The 17,831-nt window shown below is 40.5% G+C and overlaps 4 protein-coding genes and 1 long non-coding RNA gene across 6 annotated transcripts in view; 2 read left to right on the forward strand and 3 right to left on the reverse strand.

Moving 5' to 3' along the window:
• Window positions 1–118: 118 nt before the first annotated feature.
• nccrp1 (P1, F-box associated domain containing) lies at window positions 119–3,484 on the reverse strand. The gene is made up of 6 exons (XM_053847580.1): window positions 3,282–3,484; window positions 2,333–2,413; window positions 2,164–2,260; window positions 1,866–1,961; window positions 604–742; window positions 119–529 (listed from the first exon to the last, which is right to left on the reverse strand). Exons 1-6 carry the CDS (start codon window positions 3,415–3,417, stop codon window positions 383–385), a joined length of 696 nt encoding a protein of 231 aa, XP_053703555.1. The 5' UTR covers window positions 3,418–3,484; the 3' UTR covers window positions 119–382.
• Window positions 3,485–5,207: 1,723 nt separating this feature from the next.
• Window positions 5,208–12,122, forward strand: LOC128748281 (uncharacterized). Of its 2 annotated transcripts, XR_008412783.1 has the most exons (6): window positions 5,208–5,369; window positions 5,723–5,784; window positions 5,860–5,926; window positions 7,284–7,373; window positions 10,851–10,903; window positions 11,142–12,122. It is a non-coding gene; the product is annotated as an uncharacterized LOC128748281 (long non-coding RNA). The 2 variants fall into 2 exon arrangements; XR_008412782.1 differs by having other exon boundaries at window positions 10,851–12,122.
• On the reverse strand, window positions 5,742–11,148 carry zdhhc23a (zinc finger DHHC-type palmitoyltransferase 23a). The gene is made up of 5 exons (XM_053846898.1): window positions 9,354–11,148; window positions 7,715–7,858; window positions 7,048–7,641; window positions 6,466–6,633; window positions 5,742–6,148 (listed from the first exon to the last, which is right to left on the reverse strand). Exons 2-5 carry the CDS (start codon window positions 7,831–7,833, stop codon window positions 5,878–5,880), a joined length of 1,152 nt encoding a protein of 383 aa, XP_053702873.1. The 5' UTR covers window positions 7,834–7,858; window positions 9,354–11,148; the 3' UTR covers window positions 5,742–5,877.
• LOC128748275 (actin-binding protein WASF3-like) lies at window positions 11,464–16,484 on the reverse strand. Its single transcript, XM_053846896.1, has 9 exons — window positions 16,317–16,484; window positions 14,873–15,034; window positions 13,945–14,079; window positions 13,712–13,865; window positions 13,522–13,639; window positions 12,906–13,090; window positions 12,561–12,764; window positions 12,185–12,447; window positions 11,464–12,107 (listed from the first exon to the last, which is right to left on the reverse strand). The coding sequence occupies exons 2-9, from the start codon at window positions 15,003–15,005 to the stop codon at window positions 11,956–11,958; spliced, it is 1,344 nt and encodes a 447-aa protein (XP_053702871.1). The 5' UTR covers window positions 15,006–15,034; window positions 16,317–16,484; the 3' UTR covers window positions 11,464–11,955.
• The window catches only part of kif20a (kinesin family member 20A), a 71,829-nt gene continuing 70,384 nt past the window's right edge, over window positions 16,387–17,831 (forward strand). Inside the window, exon 1 of the mRNA XM_053846887.1 lies at window positions 16,387–16,581. The gene's annotated coding sequence lies outside the window, so the exon portion shown is untranslated. The remainder of the gene's footprint in view (window positions 16,582–17,831) is intronic.

A 17,831-nucleotide genomic window follows, 5' to 3' on the forward strand; every position in this document is an offset into this window, starting at 1 on the left:
GTTTGTTTTCTTCATGAAAATCTCAAGACTTTGTTTTATAAAATGTTACACATTATTCCTCCATGCAAGTTTATTTGACATTCATGTTCCAAAATATATTTTTTTTTATTATCAGCCAGTCTCTAGTTTTATCATCTCTTCCAACAGTATGTACTTTGTGTTCACGTCTTACTGTCAAAAAGTAATGAGAAACTGTAATTTTATTAATTATTAAAATTAGCTTAATTTTTTTTTTATTTAAATTTTCATGAGTGTCAAAGTCCAAGACTTCAAATCAGCGTGAAGTAGTACATCAACTTTAATTTTAAAATGCGCATTACTGTTAGAATACAGATGGAATTTTAAAGTTGGTCGTACATGGGTGCAGGAGGCTGTGATGACATTAGCTGCTGGATTTGACAGGCTTGACCACCACAGAGCTGCCGGCGAACAATGTTGGGTAAAACTGCCTCACGAAATTGTTCTTGACCCGATGAAGGAAGTGAACATATCTCACTCCAGGCCCGTAGCCGGAAAACACATGCGACACCTGTGGGCAGTGGGAGAGGAGGTTTTGAGTCAAGTCCGAACACAGAGATGAAGTCGGCAACAGAGACGACTCACCTCCTTCCATGTGTGAGAGTAGACGCTGCGGTCCTCGGTGGGGCTGACCGAGTGCTCAGCGATCACTGTAGTCTTGTCTGCAGCCAGCAGCTTCACGTGTAGCTCATAGATTTGATCATGCACCTGACTCTCCTCGTACCTGGACAAACACAGCAAACTATTACAGTCAGCTCAAACTTGTCCGTTAAAAAAATAGTGATTCACAAGGAACACAAGGTTCATTCAACTCAAATAAACACTTTAAATTCGGATGTTGAAAGCAAATGATGAAAGTAATGAATCCCTATACGCAAACTTCCTATTGAGCCAAACGTAAATTGTAGGCGAGTCACTCTTCTCAATCAAAAATGAAATAATACAATGTTGTTTTTGCTCTTTGGCATATTTGTCGCTGGGCACATCACACCACTGAGTCACATATAAACTACCAAAGTGACACTGGCGCAATGAAAACAGCTAAAAATAATTTAAATAACTTTAAATCACATTTATTTTTATTTCATTTAATATTCCCATGATGATGTGTGGAAAGTATTGGTATGTCTTTTTAATGGTCATAAAGGAAAGTAAAAAGAACGAACATTATGAATCACTCCAGGTCGATCACTTTTCTTTTCTTTTTTTTTTTTTTATTTACTTATTGTTGATTTGATGCTCAGCAAGTCGCAGCGGGTGAACTACCGCTGTACTATTTGGAGAGTAACAGCGTCATCTGCCGCTGGGAACAAGCATTTACAACAGGCAGTGGTCGATTGGAAATAATTCGATGCTACTCTGAATTTAACATACGCATTTTGATGGGTCTGACCACGACATATGACTGAATTAATAAAATTGAAATGTTATGTTTTACAATTCATATTGAACGGCCTGTAATCTGGGCCAAGATAAATCCAGAGGAGTAATTAGTTTGTTGAGCAACTTGATATTTGGCAAGACATTTTGTTATCTATTTCAAAATCACTTTCTCACACACACACCCAAAATCATCAGTGCAACTGCACAATGTAGTTTGCCTCAACTAGACGTGGTTGTATAATTCCCACAAGTGAGCTTCTGCCGATCGCACACCTCATTACAGCAAGTGAAAAAAATGTTACATCGACATGTCAGTATCAATTTTTTTAAGGAGACAACTTTTATAGTTCAAAATAAAAAAAAAGGTAAACATTAATTGAAATATTGAATCCAAAACTTGACTAAAACACAGTGCTAGACGGCCAAACATGCTCTCCGAACATTGCCTGGTGAGGTGCACATACCAGTCTTGGACCTCGATTTCCGGCTGGAACCCATCCATCAGCTCGTTCCACAGCCCCTCTGCCTTCAGGTCCACAACTTGCTCCAAGGTGAACCAACTGAGCAGAGGAGAGAGAAACAATGTGGACAGGAACCAGACAACTGGAGCAAATGGCTCCAGCATAAAAAGTTATATTTCAAGTGACAATGACTTTACAGGTGAGTTTTAGGTTTTAAAAAAATCTATAAACTCCATCTCATGGCTGGGAGTGATGGATATGTCTTCCTAAAAAGTTAATAAATCCTTCCTGTCTCACCCACCTGTACTCAGGCAGGTAGCAGATCACAACTCCTGGTGGGATCCCACTTGTGTCCGTAGGAAGTATCTCCGTGTCTGTCTTCCAACCAGTGAAGTCACCTAAGGTTCAGAAAAGAATTGAATATCCAGCAGCAACTTTTATCAGAAGCTTGTGTGTATTTAATGTAATACCTTCTGGAGCAGAAATAGGAGGTCCATGCATGGGGATGTCTGGTAGCTCGGGTTCAGGAGGTGGGCTGTCTTTGCTTAATCCTGCAGAGATAAAGACAGAGAAGAATTGGCACCACACCTCCCAGTAATCTCACAGTAAACATCACCGTTCTGAGGGGGTCATTGTGTGTCGACACACAAGCTGGATGATTTATCTGTGCAAAGCAACACAAGAGAAGTGACTCATAGATGAGAAATGGGAGCTGAGTTGATGAACTTGTTGAAGTGGCAGTTCTTTTCAATGTGCATTCCTCAAAAGTATCACTGGGAAGGTTGTGAAATAAATCTGGGAGTTCGTGGGTATTACGCTGCAGAGATAAATACATTGGACTGAATTGACAGTGATGAACTGGAGACGCATTAAGGACGGAGTAAGTGCCAAAGTATAAGCACGTTAATTCCACATTTAAAGTTAAATGAATATATAACAAGGCAGTGGCTCAGGATGGCTGCATCAGTCGCGGTACTTGTCGCGTGTTGAAGTGGGTGTGGCAGCACAGGGAGAGCAGTCATTACAGGGCAAAGTCTGCAGTGAGGAAACACCGGGCAGGAGAGTCGCCTGTTGATGCTCCGACAAGCGCAATAGGAAGTGTGTCAGTGCACTTACGTTACTCTCTGTCATCAGTGCTGCTATATAGAGAAACTGCGAGGGGACTTCCTGAATATGAGCATCTCTTTCACAACGATCACCATCAACTAGTGGATGGGTTAAAAAGAAATACAATTACGGACCTGTTTTCTGTGTCGAAAAACTTGATAAAGAAGCAAAGGAAAAGTTTGTCCACGCTGACGTCAACCAACGTGACAGCTATTTTGCTTCCATAAAACACAAACTCAGCATCGGGATCCATGCCCTCTCCATAACATAGGTATTACATATTGAAATATTGTCCTGGGTGTGTGCTCGTACCGAGAGGCGAAGGGTTCTTCAGCAGGTTCCTCCCCAGCGGCTTGGCTTCGTACACTGACTTCCAGTCCACGGAGTCCGGCATCGGGGCTCCCTGGAGAGCCCACTCCTCCACACACTTATTCTTCCACTCAGACATGGTGTTTGCAGCTAGTCCGAAAGTGGCACCTCCAGGAAGTGTGGCAGGGCTTTTCCATGCTCGCTAGTTCAGCTGCAGTCAGTGCCACGCCCCCTGTGTTGCAATGGGAAACTGCATGCATCGTCTTAAAGCTGCAGTGTATATACAGCACTTTATTTACCAGACAACTTATCTATTGAAGGGATATCGTTAAACACAGTTGCGATCAGTGCAATAAGTGGACATATTTGGAAGAGGAGTGATCATTTCATTGCGAATAATAATGAGCATTACAAAGGAAACAATTCTTGTTTCTTCATACTTCTACAATGCAATAATGGAAATAGGAGGAATCATATTTAAAATAGTGTTTCTACATTGTATACACCATAATATACTTCATTATGGAGTTCTTCCAGTTCAACCACCATCTGTGATCATTGGTTTACTGTTTTTTTCCCTCAAGTACTTTGAATCTATATGATAAGTAGCTCAGAGTCATGAAAGGTGACCTTTGGACACATGTCTGCACATTACAGCAGAGTAGAAATACACCCGAGGCGGAGTCAATAACGTGGAACTGACAGTCATTTACAGGTATTACTACAATGTAATGAGAGGGAGTGATGAGGACACCCAAGAGAGTCATGAGTTTAGCACTGTTAGATCTTTCAGAGTACATTTGATGAGCAGCCATAATGTTAAAACATGAAGAGTCTGCCTCATTGACAAGACCCGGTGATGACAGACCAGGCTCTGTGGCCCTGTGCAGTACTCTCGGTGACAGACCCCACCCATGCTGGACACACAAGTCGGATTGCAGCCAACTGCCTTTGTTGAGGATTCCTGCCTGACACGATGATGACAGATTTTTTTTTTTTTTTCAAAAGTCAAAAGATGACTCAAAAACAACTTGTCTGACATTGTTGAACATCAAGAAAAGCGGGAAGATTAATTACAATGCAAAAATAGAATTTTTGTGATTTTTGAAAAATTGCTGAAAGAGGTGGCACATGATTGTCTAGTACATAATGTAATGTTTGTCACTAACTTGGAGTGTTGAATATCACAAGATAAAACAAACAGCCCTTTCCCTACTTAATCATCAAGTTCATCAGTATCAGAAACCCAGAAACCCAGGATGACAAGACTGAATGACTACTACTAAATATGAAATAACAACAGTAACAAACAATATATTTATCTTTCAGCCTCATTGAATGTCTCATGAGGTTTGATTTATTGCTTATTTAGTCCATTTATAGTACAAAAAAAGTTGTTTCACTGGTTTTCTGTCATGAAAGGGATCGGCTACATAACTACAAAACTTTAAAAAAAAATCAGTAAAAGAATGCTTGTTGACGACTTTTGAACATCAGTTTAACGAATCTTTTGGCTCGTGATATAAAGGATCTTTTAGATTACTGGGAGTAAGGAATCAGTATGATAAAAAGTGGAGTGCATGGCGTATGATTGACACTGTTCACCTTTCACACTTCAGGCGGTACAAGTATGTACTTTAAAATAAATTCACATCAAACCTTCGTATAATTTAGAAGAATTATTTTTTGTGTGTCTCAACAGATTATTGAATCAATAAAGATGCAGCGTTTCTCTTCAGTAAAACCTTATAGGATGAGATGAATTGAGGTATTTGTGTCAAGTAAAATATTTCAAAAATACATTCATAGATATAGTTTATAGCCATGATTGCCCATCGATCACATCGAGTAAAAAATGAATAAATAAAAAAGTTGAAAAAAAAACTTTATTAACAAAATTGTCAATACATACGCATATACGAACTGAAAATACGGCTGTTGATAAAATGAGTATTGCTCCGTGATGGATGGAATTCGAAGCTGTGAACACGGAGGACGGTCAAATCCAAATTATTTTCCTTTTCAAGCAATTCTAAGTTCGTGTGATTCGCCAGCTTTCAACACAGGTGGCGCTCATCAATGGCTGTCGAGGTAAACAAGCGGCTAACTCGTTAGCGATTAGCTTTCACATGCACAAACCTAATAGTGGCGACTTATGATAAAAATACTTTTATTTATTTCGAACTAGCTGCTTTTAATAGATCCTTTCTGCCTCCCTTAAAGGTACTTGCAAATCATTAGGAATCATTAAGCAGCAAAGATTCATAAATACACGCTAAAACACAGTAATATAATTTTGTAGATATAAATTCAGGTTAAATTATAACTTGGGAATCCACTTTTGTATTTGTCTAGTTTTTTAAATTGTAATGAATGAAAAGGAGACCACATCACATGAAAACTGGAAACAATTTTATTCAATCTATTTTCATGTGTTTCCACAGGAAAAGTCAATGCGTGAAAATGACCATGCCCCACTTCTGGTTTCACTTTGATATGAGCTGCTGTGAGTGAAGTAATATTTTTCTTCTTGTAAATTGTCAGCACGACATTGATATTGTATAACTGTTCTTTTCCCCAGGTAAAAATTGGACAGAAATCAGACCAAATCTGTGTGACTGGAAGGTGACGTGACCTCCTCGGCCATGGTAAGAAACTCGACCCAGTTTTTGTAGAAGCCTTGAGAATACTGTCCCGTGTCCACCACAAGTCCACAAAATCGACTCCGGCCCGTTTTATTCCTGAGGGCCAGCTGGGCCTCCCGCTCTGTAACATTGAGGCTGATGTTCAGAACCTGAGCCAGCAGAAGGTAGAGCAGGCTGGAGGTTACGATGGTGCTGTACCAGGCACATGTGAAGCAAAGAGCTGTGCTGCAAAAAGAAAAAACACATAGCATTTTACTATGTTGAATAATCCGTCATTTATTATTAGTTTTCTCCAGGCATCCATGATTGAAATATACTTTTCAGCCACTTGGGTGCAGCAGAAACACGAAGAAAAGTAAAGATGAGCAGAGAAATATTGATGGAGGAAGTCAATATAGTGAGATAAATATGTCAAATTCTATGGGGCGTCGAATGTAAAAATGAAGACACTCGTTTTTCTTTCCTGATTTAGCAGAAATCTTTGGCAATATTTTCTCAGATTTAGCAAGTATTTGTTACATTTGAGACATAGTGTAGTGTACCTAGACTCAGAGTAGACCCCGGGGCAGTAGAACAGAGCGGCCACTTGATACTGATGAGGACAGAGACTGGAGAGGACCAGGCTGATGCCGTACAGAGAAGTCACCACGAACACGGTCAGCGTCAATAGGAAACTGCGGTGGTTGGCTCGGCCCACGCAACTGTTTATCCTGCAACATCTCAGCAGACAAACACACACATGGTGGAACTTTAGAATCTATGTCAACACATTAAATGTAATTGAAGAAAGCAAACAAAAACCATTTTGTGATGTGAGCGAAACTATTCACGGATAGCACAATGTTCACCTGCCTGATAACAGCAGGTGTCCAATTGTCGTCCAACAAACCATGAACGTGTTTTTATTATGAATGGAGGGCATTCAGAAGGCAATGTATTCAAGGGTGTACCCACTATACAAGGCAAGTGTATTCTTTAAGACAGAAAAATTAAAATAAACTCTAACTAGGGTAGCAAAAAATATGTGAAAATTAATTCAATATTCTTATATTTGTTATTAACCTTTTGGTGTGTTAAATTTAATGTTGAAACAAATATATAAAGCTGAGATGAAAAAGACCCACCAGATACAATGGTGATCTAGACGCTGGACGCAGGTACCACAGGTTCGACAGTGTCCTGCCCGCGGAGGTCGGATTATTTTACAAATAGGACACTTGTTCCATTTGGTCTTTCCATCTCCTCCTTCAGCTGTTGCTCCTTTGAATGGCGTGGACCCGTTGTCGACCTGCTGACCTTTCACTGGTGCAGCCTGTTGGGTTCTTGCTACTAAACCTGGTCCTCTTTTGGTGTTTATCAGCGAGCCAATGGTGAAAAACATGCCGAAGGTGACTGTGAAAACCTGGAGCTGGCTCACATCTCCTCGAGGAAGAATCTCTGTGATGAAGAGGTAATACATGTAGGCCAGAGAGTAGAGGGCGAGGGTCAGGAAGAAAAGAGTGCGTCTTCGTTTTCTGTGCGTGGCGTAGTAGTACCAAAGAACCAGAACAGGCAGGGCGGTCAGTATTGTGAAACCGAGCAGGACGTGTAGCGCCGCGACTCGGAGCAGTAGAGGGAGCAGCACCAGTGCCGGGATCATGGAGAGCTCCAGATTGTCAGTGATCGCTCCAAGCACAGCAGACCGACACTCACTTTTTGTAGGTTTGCCTCGTAGCCATCTTTGTATTGACAATAAAATGAGAGAGCAAAGTTATTTACCAACCAATAGGTGGTAGAGAGAGTCATTCGTACCTGTTAAAGGCTTCATCCACATCTTCACAGTCACAGCAGGAGCCGCACTGGTCGATGTCACACTCGCAACAGCACATCGGGTCGTCTGGCTCCGGAGGTTTTAACTTGTCCCATTTCATGGTGGCTCCTTAACAATGCCCAAAGCTGTCATATTAAAACACAGTGATGTAAGTAGAAAGGCTTTTAGGCTGTGCACAATAAATGGCACGACTCCCACACACCTGAATTAATTATTAGATGGTAAAGTACTGTTGCATAAAACTGCATTACATTACCAATCACTGAGAGGAGCTTATTGATTTTTTTAGTTGTCCAGGGGCAGGAAATATTCCGTTTCTATTGCCAGAATACACACTGCCCTAAAGTCCGCTGTGCACCTGTGCCATGCAAAACAGCACTCACCAATGCAAATGACTGAGTCTGTAGATAGATGCATGGTTTTCTGCCTCTTGGTGTCAGTGGTAATAGATATTAGACAAAAGAGTTAATTTGGGGGAATTGGATTTGGATAACTAGATTAAATTACGTTTTAATGAACACAAATCTAAAGCTCATTTTGTGTCTGTGCATGTGGCACTGGTCTGAATCATCAGTTTGACAGTAGTTATTACACTAAAACAAACAAGTGGTTGTTCCCCATCTGCCTCTGGCTCCTGCCTGTTAATGGAAATGAGTGGTTGAGAATGGAAGAATGAAGGTGTGAACCTGGAGGAAGGTGTTCCACAGATTTATGTAAATTGTCGTCTGAAAAAAAGGTTTCTATAGCAGTATTTAGCCTTGAAGAATTCATCTGCAAGAACCGGAAAACAATTTTGATGGCTTAAAGCAGAAGGGTCATGAGTTATGTCGCCGCCTGAGGGATAAATCGGCTAATAAATCAAATCTTGCCTGACATCTGTGTGTAAGAATCACATTTTTCATGCCATTCATTTGACACTTGTGGCAACAACTTTTTGTCAATTTCAGTTTGTCAAAATTATGGTGTTAAATTTAGTGATGACCGCGCCACAGAACGATGGAAGCAGGAAATAAACAATCATTTCCATCAGCCTTTCTGAAACATCCCCTGGAGTGGTTAATGCAATTTGTTGAAACAAGGCCACTGAACCAACTGAGGATACTATCTGGGCCAACCAGTCCGTTTTATCATGGTGTAGAATTATTTTAGTCTGGTTTATCGTCGAACACTTGACCTGGAAAGACACATTTGTAGTTTTGATGGTATTCACACTTTCACACTATAATAAAAATGCTTATTTCACAACTAAAAAATCTGTCTCAGGAAACGTTTTCAACTCGGGTTTTTGTGGAAAGATGCCTGATAGCAAAAAATACTTTTGCTGAGACCATTGCTAAGACAATAGTAGGGCATTAATATAAATAGCATTTGTTACTCATAATAGCATGACAGCTTCTACAAGGCTAAACCTTGGACGATTTAAAGCTGTAATTGCGCACATTACATTTTAAAATGTGTTTAATGGACATGCCACTCTTCTCAACTTCAAAATGTTCAGTATATAATTTGCTTTTTAATGGTGTTATTGGCTAGAATGTATTTTGGTCTTATACAGATCAAGCTCTCTTCCATATTACAAGACTCGATCAACTTAAAAGACGTTTGAAATGATTGACTTACCTTGTGTAGCCTATATTGTTAGTAGATTAATGTGGGCCTTGGTGTAATTATTCCAACTCCTCTGCAGTCATTACTTTTTAAAATGAAAAGTACATATCATTCGCTGTCATCGGTGAGTATCACCAGTGGGTAAGAGCGCAGGGATGGTTCTCATTTCTCGGATGTCTCACCAGCAGGCAACAGGGTTCAGTTACCACCTTTGAAATGTTTCACTTTCCCTCCCAGATGTCTTCAAAAAGTTTCCAAGTTTGTCTTTATCAGGCTGTTGTCCAAAGTCCTGACATTGCATGCTGGGTAAATTTAGGTCTCAACTGGGTGAGTGTCCTTAAGGGTCAGCCATACCTCGTCCCACAGCTGACTGGGTGTGTTGTTCCAAACCTGTCAGAGCGGCAGTGATATCCACCACAGAGCCAGACAAGAGAGCATATCAGAAACATGACAGGCGCTGTGAGATCAGAGAGTGAGTGATGATCCGCCGAGTCGCCCCACCCTCCAGCATCACATTTCCACCCACCGGCAACCTGACCTCGCTGCTTACTCACAGAAAACACTAGAAGTGTGTGTCTAATGTTTGTTAAGCTAGTGTCTATATATGGGACAACAAAGAGGGATGCTGCAGTGCCATAAATATTGACACCCAAGACTTGTGTTCACAGCAGTGCCGCTGTGTTGCTAAACATTAGATGTTGGGACAGAGTCTAACCCCACTCAAGACACATGGACACTTTGTACAAATGTTCTATTGATCAGGTCAAAATGAAAGCTGCAGAGTTCTTTCCACTCATTAACCTTTATAGAAGCCACATCAACACATGTGTGTCTCAAACCAGGGAGTTCAGGAGGAGGCAGGTGCATTAAAAGCTGAATGTGGGCTTATTCTGAGACCACTGAAACCTCTTAATGTCCATACGAGTGTAACTCAGGGATGATGGACTCAATCAATGCTGAGGGGGAAAAATGCTGGTCTTGCTTCTGCGCTACGCTTCCATTAGTCTTGATGGAGTCCGGAACCCGAGATACTGGCTGTAATCTATTTTACCAGAGTTAATGCTTCCAGTTGTAGAGGAGAGACTGAACCATCAGCACATGTGGACGATACAACTTTGTCGTTGTTTACGACTCATTGTTGGGTGCCCTGTAGACATGGAACTAAGAAGTGCTAGTTCTGTCACATCAAAGCAAGAACGTGTCACAAATGATCCTTAACTTAAGCATTTTTGTTGCATTTCTTATTTTCATTTAAAAATATTTTTTTGTCAATTGTCACTTCCGTATTGACTTATCTGCTAGTTGTTTTTTTTCTTCAGTTAGTCTTTTTTAATGACGTTTTTCATCTTGTTTTCCAGTGTACCAAACATGTCAGATTCAGGATGAAGATTATTGGGTTATAATTCCCCAAATATTAGTGTTATTATTGATGTCCTTGCGCTCTTTATAACAATGGCATCCATTTAGCGCTATATGTCTTTGAATTTTAATCAAAATCTTTTTGTCCAGGGCACCAGGCTGATCGAGGCAGATGAGGGCACGTGATTCAGAGAACCTAGGAGGTCAAGTCCTTTTAATCCTTTATGTATCATGTGTATTGCTTTCTGCTTATTCCGAAAATTTTAATTTAACTTCTGATTTATTAATGCCAAACATACATTCAGCAATCTTATCTTCTAGACCTGAATATTATATGCGGTGTTGACTTTAATTCCCAAATGTATTTAAGGTTGTCTGGCAACTTAAGGGATCGACTGATATATAACTCGAGATGTGTTCTAATATCAGCACTTTATGCAGCTCATATTTCCAGGGGTATCGCCAGAGCCAAAATGGCGGAGACAGTTTTCCAGTTACCGGCACGTTGACCATACTATCCCTCTACTGACCTCTGCTGGATGAAACACAACAGAACGGCAAATAACGGCGATGTTATTTATAACATTTATTTTAAATTATTTTCATGATTACAGCACTACAAGTATATAGGTTTATAAATTTGTAACAGTTATTTGTCATAATATCAAAAAGATTTTGTAAGTTTTGTGGTTTAATTCTCCAAAGAGATAGAAGATAAAAGACAAAACAACATGTAATGTTATCATTTTATAATTTTGGGAATATAAACAACAAATGCAGACAAACATTTTTGGCTCAACTCCTGACAAGTATTTTTCATGGCTCAACACTTGGGAAAAGTGGTCACATACTGAGGTAGTAGGTACAATACTGACTTGAAACATTCAATCAGAAATAAAATTGATATTACAGTGCTGTCATTTTAATCTGATTTCTTAAGGTGACATCCATATTTGACTCAATAATAATAGGGAAAATGATAAATGATAAAGTGACAATAAACAAATTAAACTTTTTGTTGACATTAACAAATAAATACATTCTTCCTTCAGCCTGATTAAATGTCTCGAGAGGTTTTGAGTATTGAGTATTTATTGCTTATTTAATACTTTTATTTCATCCAAGAAACACTGCTCAGATTAGCCTGGTTTTGTTATTACTGTTCCTTTTGAGTAACTTATATAGACTATAGTAACAATTTATGATATAAGTCTGGAATAAAATAAATATATGTGTATGTACATGGAGTTGATATTTAGTCCGACCATTCATTGTCCTCCAGCTCAGAGTCGTCTTCCGAGTCACTGTACTCTACAGCAATTCGTCGAGAGAGAATGGTGGCGACGTCGTTTCCAAGTGGCTTGTTCTGCTGCTCCTGCTCCTCTTGCACTTTCTTCAACTGGATACCTAAGTAGAGAAAAAGACAACATAAAGCACCACACACATGGTCACAGCTGCTCATATTGTTTATTTGGAATACTCACCCATCCTTATAGCAGAGAGCAGGTCACTTCTGGCGTCCCGCACTGGTTTGGCTTCAGCCCTGCTGCCCTCGCTGTGCCGATGAAGGTGTGCAGGTTGAGGTGGGAGGGATGGCGGTGGCGGTCCCGGAGGTGGAGGGACAGGTGGAAGCGGGTAACCAGGGCCGATGTGCTGAAATCCATTATGGGGTGCTGGTGGAGGGAAATCAAAAGCTGTGTGTGCTGATGGGATAGATGCAGGGGCGGAGGGCAGAGGAGGGGCAGACCTGATAGACAAAGAAAAAAATAAAGAGGATTATGTTGCAGCAGCAGAAAAAGTAATATTATATCTATCTGTGATTACGTAACGGATGAAGATAATGCCCTGCAGAACACATACTTATAGTCTGGAGTGGGATGCAGGAGACCGTTGGTTCTGTCTGCTGCTTGAGGGTCTTCTTTGTAATTGGCATCAATACTGTAGTAATGATGCTCTGCAGGTGGTGAGGGGTGGGCGGTCCCTGGCACATAATCACGAGACTTGGCATAGTTACAGACAGTGTGGCTGGGTAGCGGAGGGATGGGGAGCTCTGGAAGGTCAAGCCTGGATAGACAATGAAAGACAGTCTCTTATACAGATGTCAGTTCAATTCTAGCCGTCTGGTTTGAAACGTTGTTAAAGGAACTAGGCAAGAGAAGGCGAACGAGATTTCGGGTTCATTTGATTCAGACAGCAGTTAAGTACCTGCCATCCGGGGACAGTGACCCCTCGGAAGATGCTCCTCTTCGAAGGGTCTGAGGGTGCCGGTGATCTGGTCGGAGTTCTTTATCAAGGGCCATCATATTCCACTCTTGTCTTCGGTTGCGGGCCTTTCTCACCTTTTTCACCTCTCGCTGAACAGTGTTACATTCCACACTGCGTTTCTGTTCCTGGAACATTTTGGACAGTACATTTGATTAATAAGCAACATACAGTCTCTGGTGGATATTACGTTACGATCATAGGTGTATGATATATTTTTGCTGGAGTCTTCTGCCCTTTCAGTCACAAATGTTTTCCCCCCTTTTTTAAGTCTCATTTTTAGGTTTTCAGGTTTCAAGGCTGTTCTTTTCTGTCCGGAATAAAACAATCACTGTGCTTGGAGGAAAGATGTTTTGTCAACAAATAATTTCTGTTCCATTTCTCATCATAGGAATCATCACAAGGTCACCTTGTGATAGACAGGAATACTCGGTGTTGCAAAAATAACAAAATAACTCAGGAGACTCATTTAAAATGGGCAGCACTAGCATGTTGGTTAACTCCCAAAACTGAAATTTAAAGGTGTCAGCAGAAATATATGAATTAAAAAATGTCTCACTCTTTGTCTTCGTCTCTCTTTTCTCTTCTCCTCTGTGTCCTCCAGCATTTTCTGCTTCCACAAGTCGAAAAAGTACGATGGGTCAGAGTAGAACCTCATTGCGTCTGTTGAATCATCCCTGTGCAACAAATAAGACAGTGGTTTGGAAAGAAAGCTTCATTTGATGTCGCGTTTCATGTTCATATTCTACCTGAATTCATTGAGGTTGCAGAGAGGAGGAGGCTTTTCGCTGCTGTTGTACAATTCAGCCACTGAGTTGGGAGTACTGCGTTTGGACAGAACCTGCTGGTCCTGAGCAGTAGAGCTTTTGTAAGCTTTCCTCAAGTGGATATCCTGAAGAGAGACTATCATAAAGCCAGATAGAGAATTTAGTGGACGAAAATCAAAGTCTTTCACTGGTTGGATTTTGTTGTTGTTGCTCACCTTCCTCCACACTGGAGTCCAGTTGTGTAACTTTGATGGCCAGGCGGTCGATGCGGTCCTGGAGGGAGTTGGCACGCACATAGAAGGTGTTTGCTTCATCAAAAAGCTCACCGAAGACATTTTCAGCTTGCTTGCCTGGACATCAATCGCTCAATTACAATGTGTGCAGAAACAATCTTTGACAGTTATCAATCATTAATAACATTTTAAACTAATTTTTATGTAATTTATTTGGACAGTTATCATCCACGCTGGGAAAGATGACAGTAGTTTTAACCACCATAAACCAGTCAGCCATCTCGATTGTTCAGGTTAAAGAATTGCAGTGCGAAACAACCATATATCTGGGGATTGTTTGCTATACATTGCTGATCTTCCGTGTTTCTTCTGTAATGCTCTTTGATCCGTATTCATGCACAACAAGAGTGATGCGTGACAAGCCGCTCCGATTCACTTAATACAGAGCTATCATTAGACTGGCCTCACCTCCTCTCCGCCTGCTCATTCTTATCTGTCTGTGCAATAAGCTGCACGTTAAGCTGTAAGCTCCTGCAACTTCACTAAACCCCCACTAGCAAACAGAGCGACCCTGAACCAGATATCCACTGGTACGTTCATGGAGGGTCATGGTGTCTCTGAATTGTATTCTGTGTGTGTTTCTAATCATCAATCCCAGTTGGCAGCAAAAAGTGTCTAGACAACAGCAGGTTGCATAACTAAAGTGTGAGTAACCCATAAAACTTGTTGTCCTTTACAGCCTATATTTATGATTATTTTTAATTCAGTTTTTAAGTTTTTATCCTGGGAGAAACCTGGTTTGTTCATTCATTTAGAATCCAAACCAAATCCATTTGTTATTCCATTTTCAAATAGCATTATCGACGATGTGGAGCAACCCTCAAGTGGCGTGTTGCGTTTGGCATCTTACTCAGGCAACTGAGCTGCCTGATGATGGCTGACAGTGTGTTGTTGGTGACGCACTCCAGCTCGTTGCCAACCCCGTCGGGCACCGAGCCGTGGCACAGGTGCCGTGGCTCAATGTTTCTCTTCACCAACGGCATGACCCGGTCTTACATCACGTACTTAAGATCTGCAAAGATAGAGAAAACAGGGTCACCCCCAAGCTATTTGGGGTTAACACCTTACATTTTGTACAGAAAAAAATATGAGTCGAAACAGAATGTCATGTCATGTCCAACATCAAGCGCCTAACCACAAACACACTGCACACTCTTCTGCTCTTTCGTGGCTTTCCCTTTCATCTGCATGGCTTTTTTTCCGTCATTTTTTAAATTACGTTTTTGATGAAATGTATAATCTCTGCTAGCTACAAAACCGCTAGTCCAAGGACAAAGCTTGAACGTTGTAGTCTTTGTAGGTAATGACATCGACATGCAAGTCATTGTAATTTATGGTACGTATTTGGGAATAAAAGTATTGTTATATCTATTATATATTATATTGCTGCTCATCTTGTAGATGACCGCAGCACGACAGCAGTGTTAGCTGTATATAAGGCAACAACATTTCAAAACTTGAATGAAACATAACCAGATCGCTTCGCTTTCAGGTCACAACTGTCGACCTAGCTGGTTCTCAACCTGGGACTTTTTTTAAATTAATAAATGAATAGAATTATTTATCATTATTTATCCTGTGTCTCAAACAAATGTTCCTATTGTATGTGAGAAAACTGTATTTTTTTTAAATTCACTTTACAACAACAAACATGTCATCTCATGTCATGTTCAGTTGTGACACACTCAAATATACATATTTAATATCTGAGTGTTATTAATAGTAATCCTTATTTCAATCTATATTACATATCATATTCAAGTATAGAATTTGCTGTGCTGTTTACAAAATTATTTGTCATTTTCCACAATTTTGTGTTTAGGATAACACATTTAGAAACATTTTAGGCCAGATTGCTCTCAGGTGACCGCATTTGATAACAGAATTACTCGGAGAAGTCAAGTCCCTTAAGTCTTGTACGTCAAGCATCAGTGTCATTATCCCAATACGAGACCAAACAACATCAATGGCCTCAGTGTTTCAATGAAGCTTGCTAAATTCACTATCGTGAACACCTGAACGATGACTGTCTTGTGAAGCATCAACTCAGCAGAGTGATATAATGCAAGAGTTTTACTCCTCTTAATGTTATGTCATTTTTTATTCACGTAAAGTCTGTCTTCATAAAACACTGTCTCCCTCTCCTCTAATGACCAATTGACATGTTGCCTCCTGAGTTGAAAAAGTGTTTTTGAATCATAAATAGGGGTGAATTCAGGATGTATCATCTCAAGCATGTGATCAGATTCACTGCAATAGTAAACATCCTAAAGCACATCATTGTTTTTGCCTACCGTAGGTTTGCCATTGGGTTGTTCCTTCTGACGTAGCTTCCAGCTGTCAGCGTCCCCACTTGGAAGCAGGGTCAGGGTCGTCTTCGATGGCCTGCCGCAGTTTGGAGATGGACGATGTCGACAGTCATCCCTGCAGGGCCGAGTTCACTATGAGAGCAAATCCCTGTCCACGTCCCAGCAGGAGGGGATTTACTCAGCAGCTTTACGGGAGTCGTCCAATCACAGACGCCATCGCTGCCATTTGACATCCAGCCTTTTAATCCAGGTAGCGTTGGTCCTATTTTTTGACTCATTCAAACTGTTGGACATTTGTGAGGAAGCCAAATGCTTTCAAATACAAGTCCCTAAATCATCAAAAACATATAGATGGCAGTTTTATAGAGTGAACACGTTTTATGTAATAATAAAAAGGAATATTAACCTTCCTTAAACAAAACTCTCTATTCACATTGATCACACGAAAACACCTTTTCATCTTCGCCATCTGTCATCATCATAAAGCTTTCAGTTGTAAACAGCTGCTCTGTTTTAAATGGATTAGCAAGCCAAGATTATGTTTTCAGCACGATTCATAGACGGCACAAACACACTGAATACAGTTAACAGTAATTACAGACATGTAGCGGGTGCATGTGTTTCATGTTCCACCATGAAACACATGGAGTCTGATCTGTATGACATGTACGTGGAAGTGGTTCCACAGGGTGTGGCAATGTCAGCATGAAAACATGTCGACCTTAAACAGTGGTGGGTAGTGAAAATGATTCGTGGTTCACTGTCAACTCGCTCTCTACTGCCGTGGCTGAATGTTTCCCTTAGATTAGTATTGGGGTATATGTAGGGTGTATGCTTTTTTTTTTTTTTAACTCTGACATGTTGTTGTGCATTATAAAAAAACATTTCCACGGTAAATAATTAAATAAGTGAAATTAAAATGAACTGAAAATGAAACTTCCAGGTCCTCCGTTGGTTTTAAATGGGAAGAGGGTTACATCCGGTCACGCGTCCAGCTTCTAAAACAAACAAACCCCTGATATTTTTGTCTTAGCAATACACAACATGCTCTCAAGTCTCTTAAATAAATCAACTTTCATGAGGAAAAAAATTACCAGCGCGCCTCCTGTGCCGCTATCGCCACCTGCTGTCCATTTGCGTTGACACAGGCTGATTATTCTGAATTATGTCGACAAAACCCGTTTAGGTCAATAATATTGGGGGTATGGTTTGGATGGTGGATGGTTTGGCAGAGGTGTATATTGTTCCAGAACCTTGCTAGTTAGTTATAGTCTGCAGGATTGGTATAATATGCGCTCGAGGAGAGCTCTCAAACAAGTTTCAAACACTGAGACTACACGTCAGCTCCTGCTATTTTAAAACTAAAGTGGTAAAAATTCACTAAGCGCATCCATCCTTGTGGCTTTTTAGTTGACCTGACCTTTTTTTTTTTTTTCTTAGTTTCTGCTCTATTGTTAAAAAAAAAAAAAAAAGCGGCCGCCTGGCAGACAGTTTATTAAC

The sequence above is a fragment of the Synchiropus splendidus genome, chromosome 17 (assembly GCF_027744825.2).
Source record: "Synchiropus splendidus isolate RoL2022-P1 chromosome 17, RoL_Sspl_1.0, whole genome shotgun sequence".
Lineage (NCBI taxonomy): Eukaryota > Metazoa > Chordata > Actinopteri > Syngnathiformes > Callionymidae > Synchiropus > Synchiropus splendidus.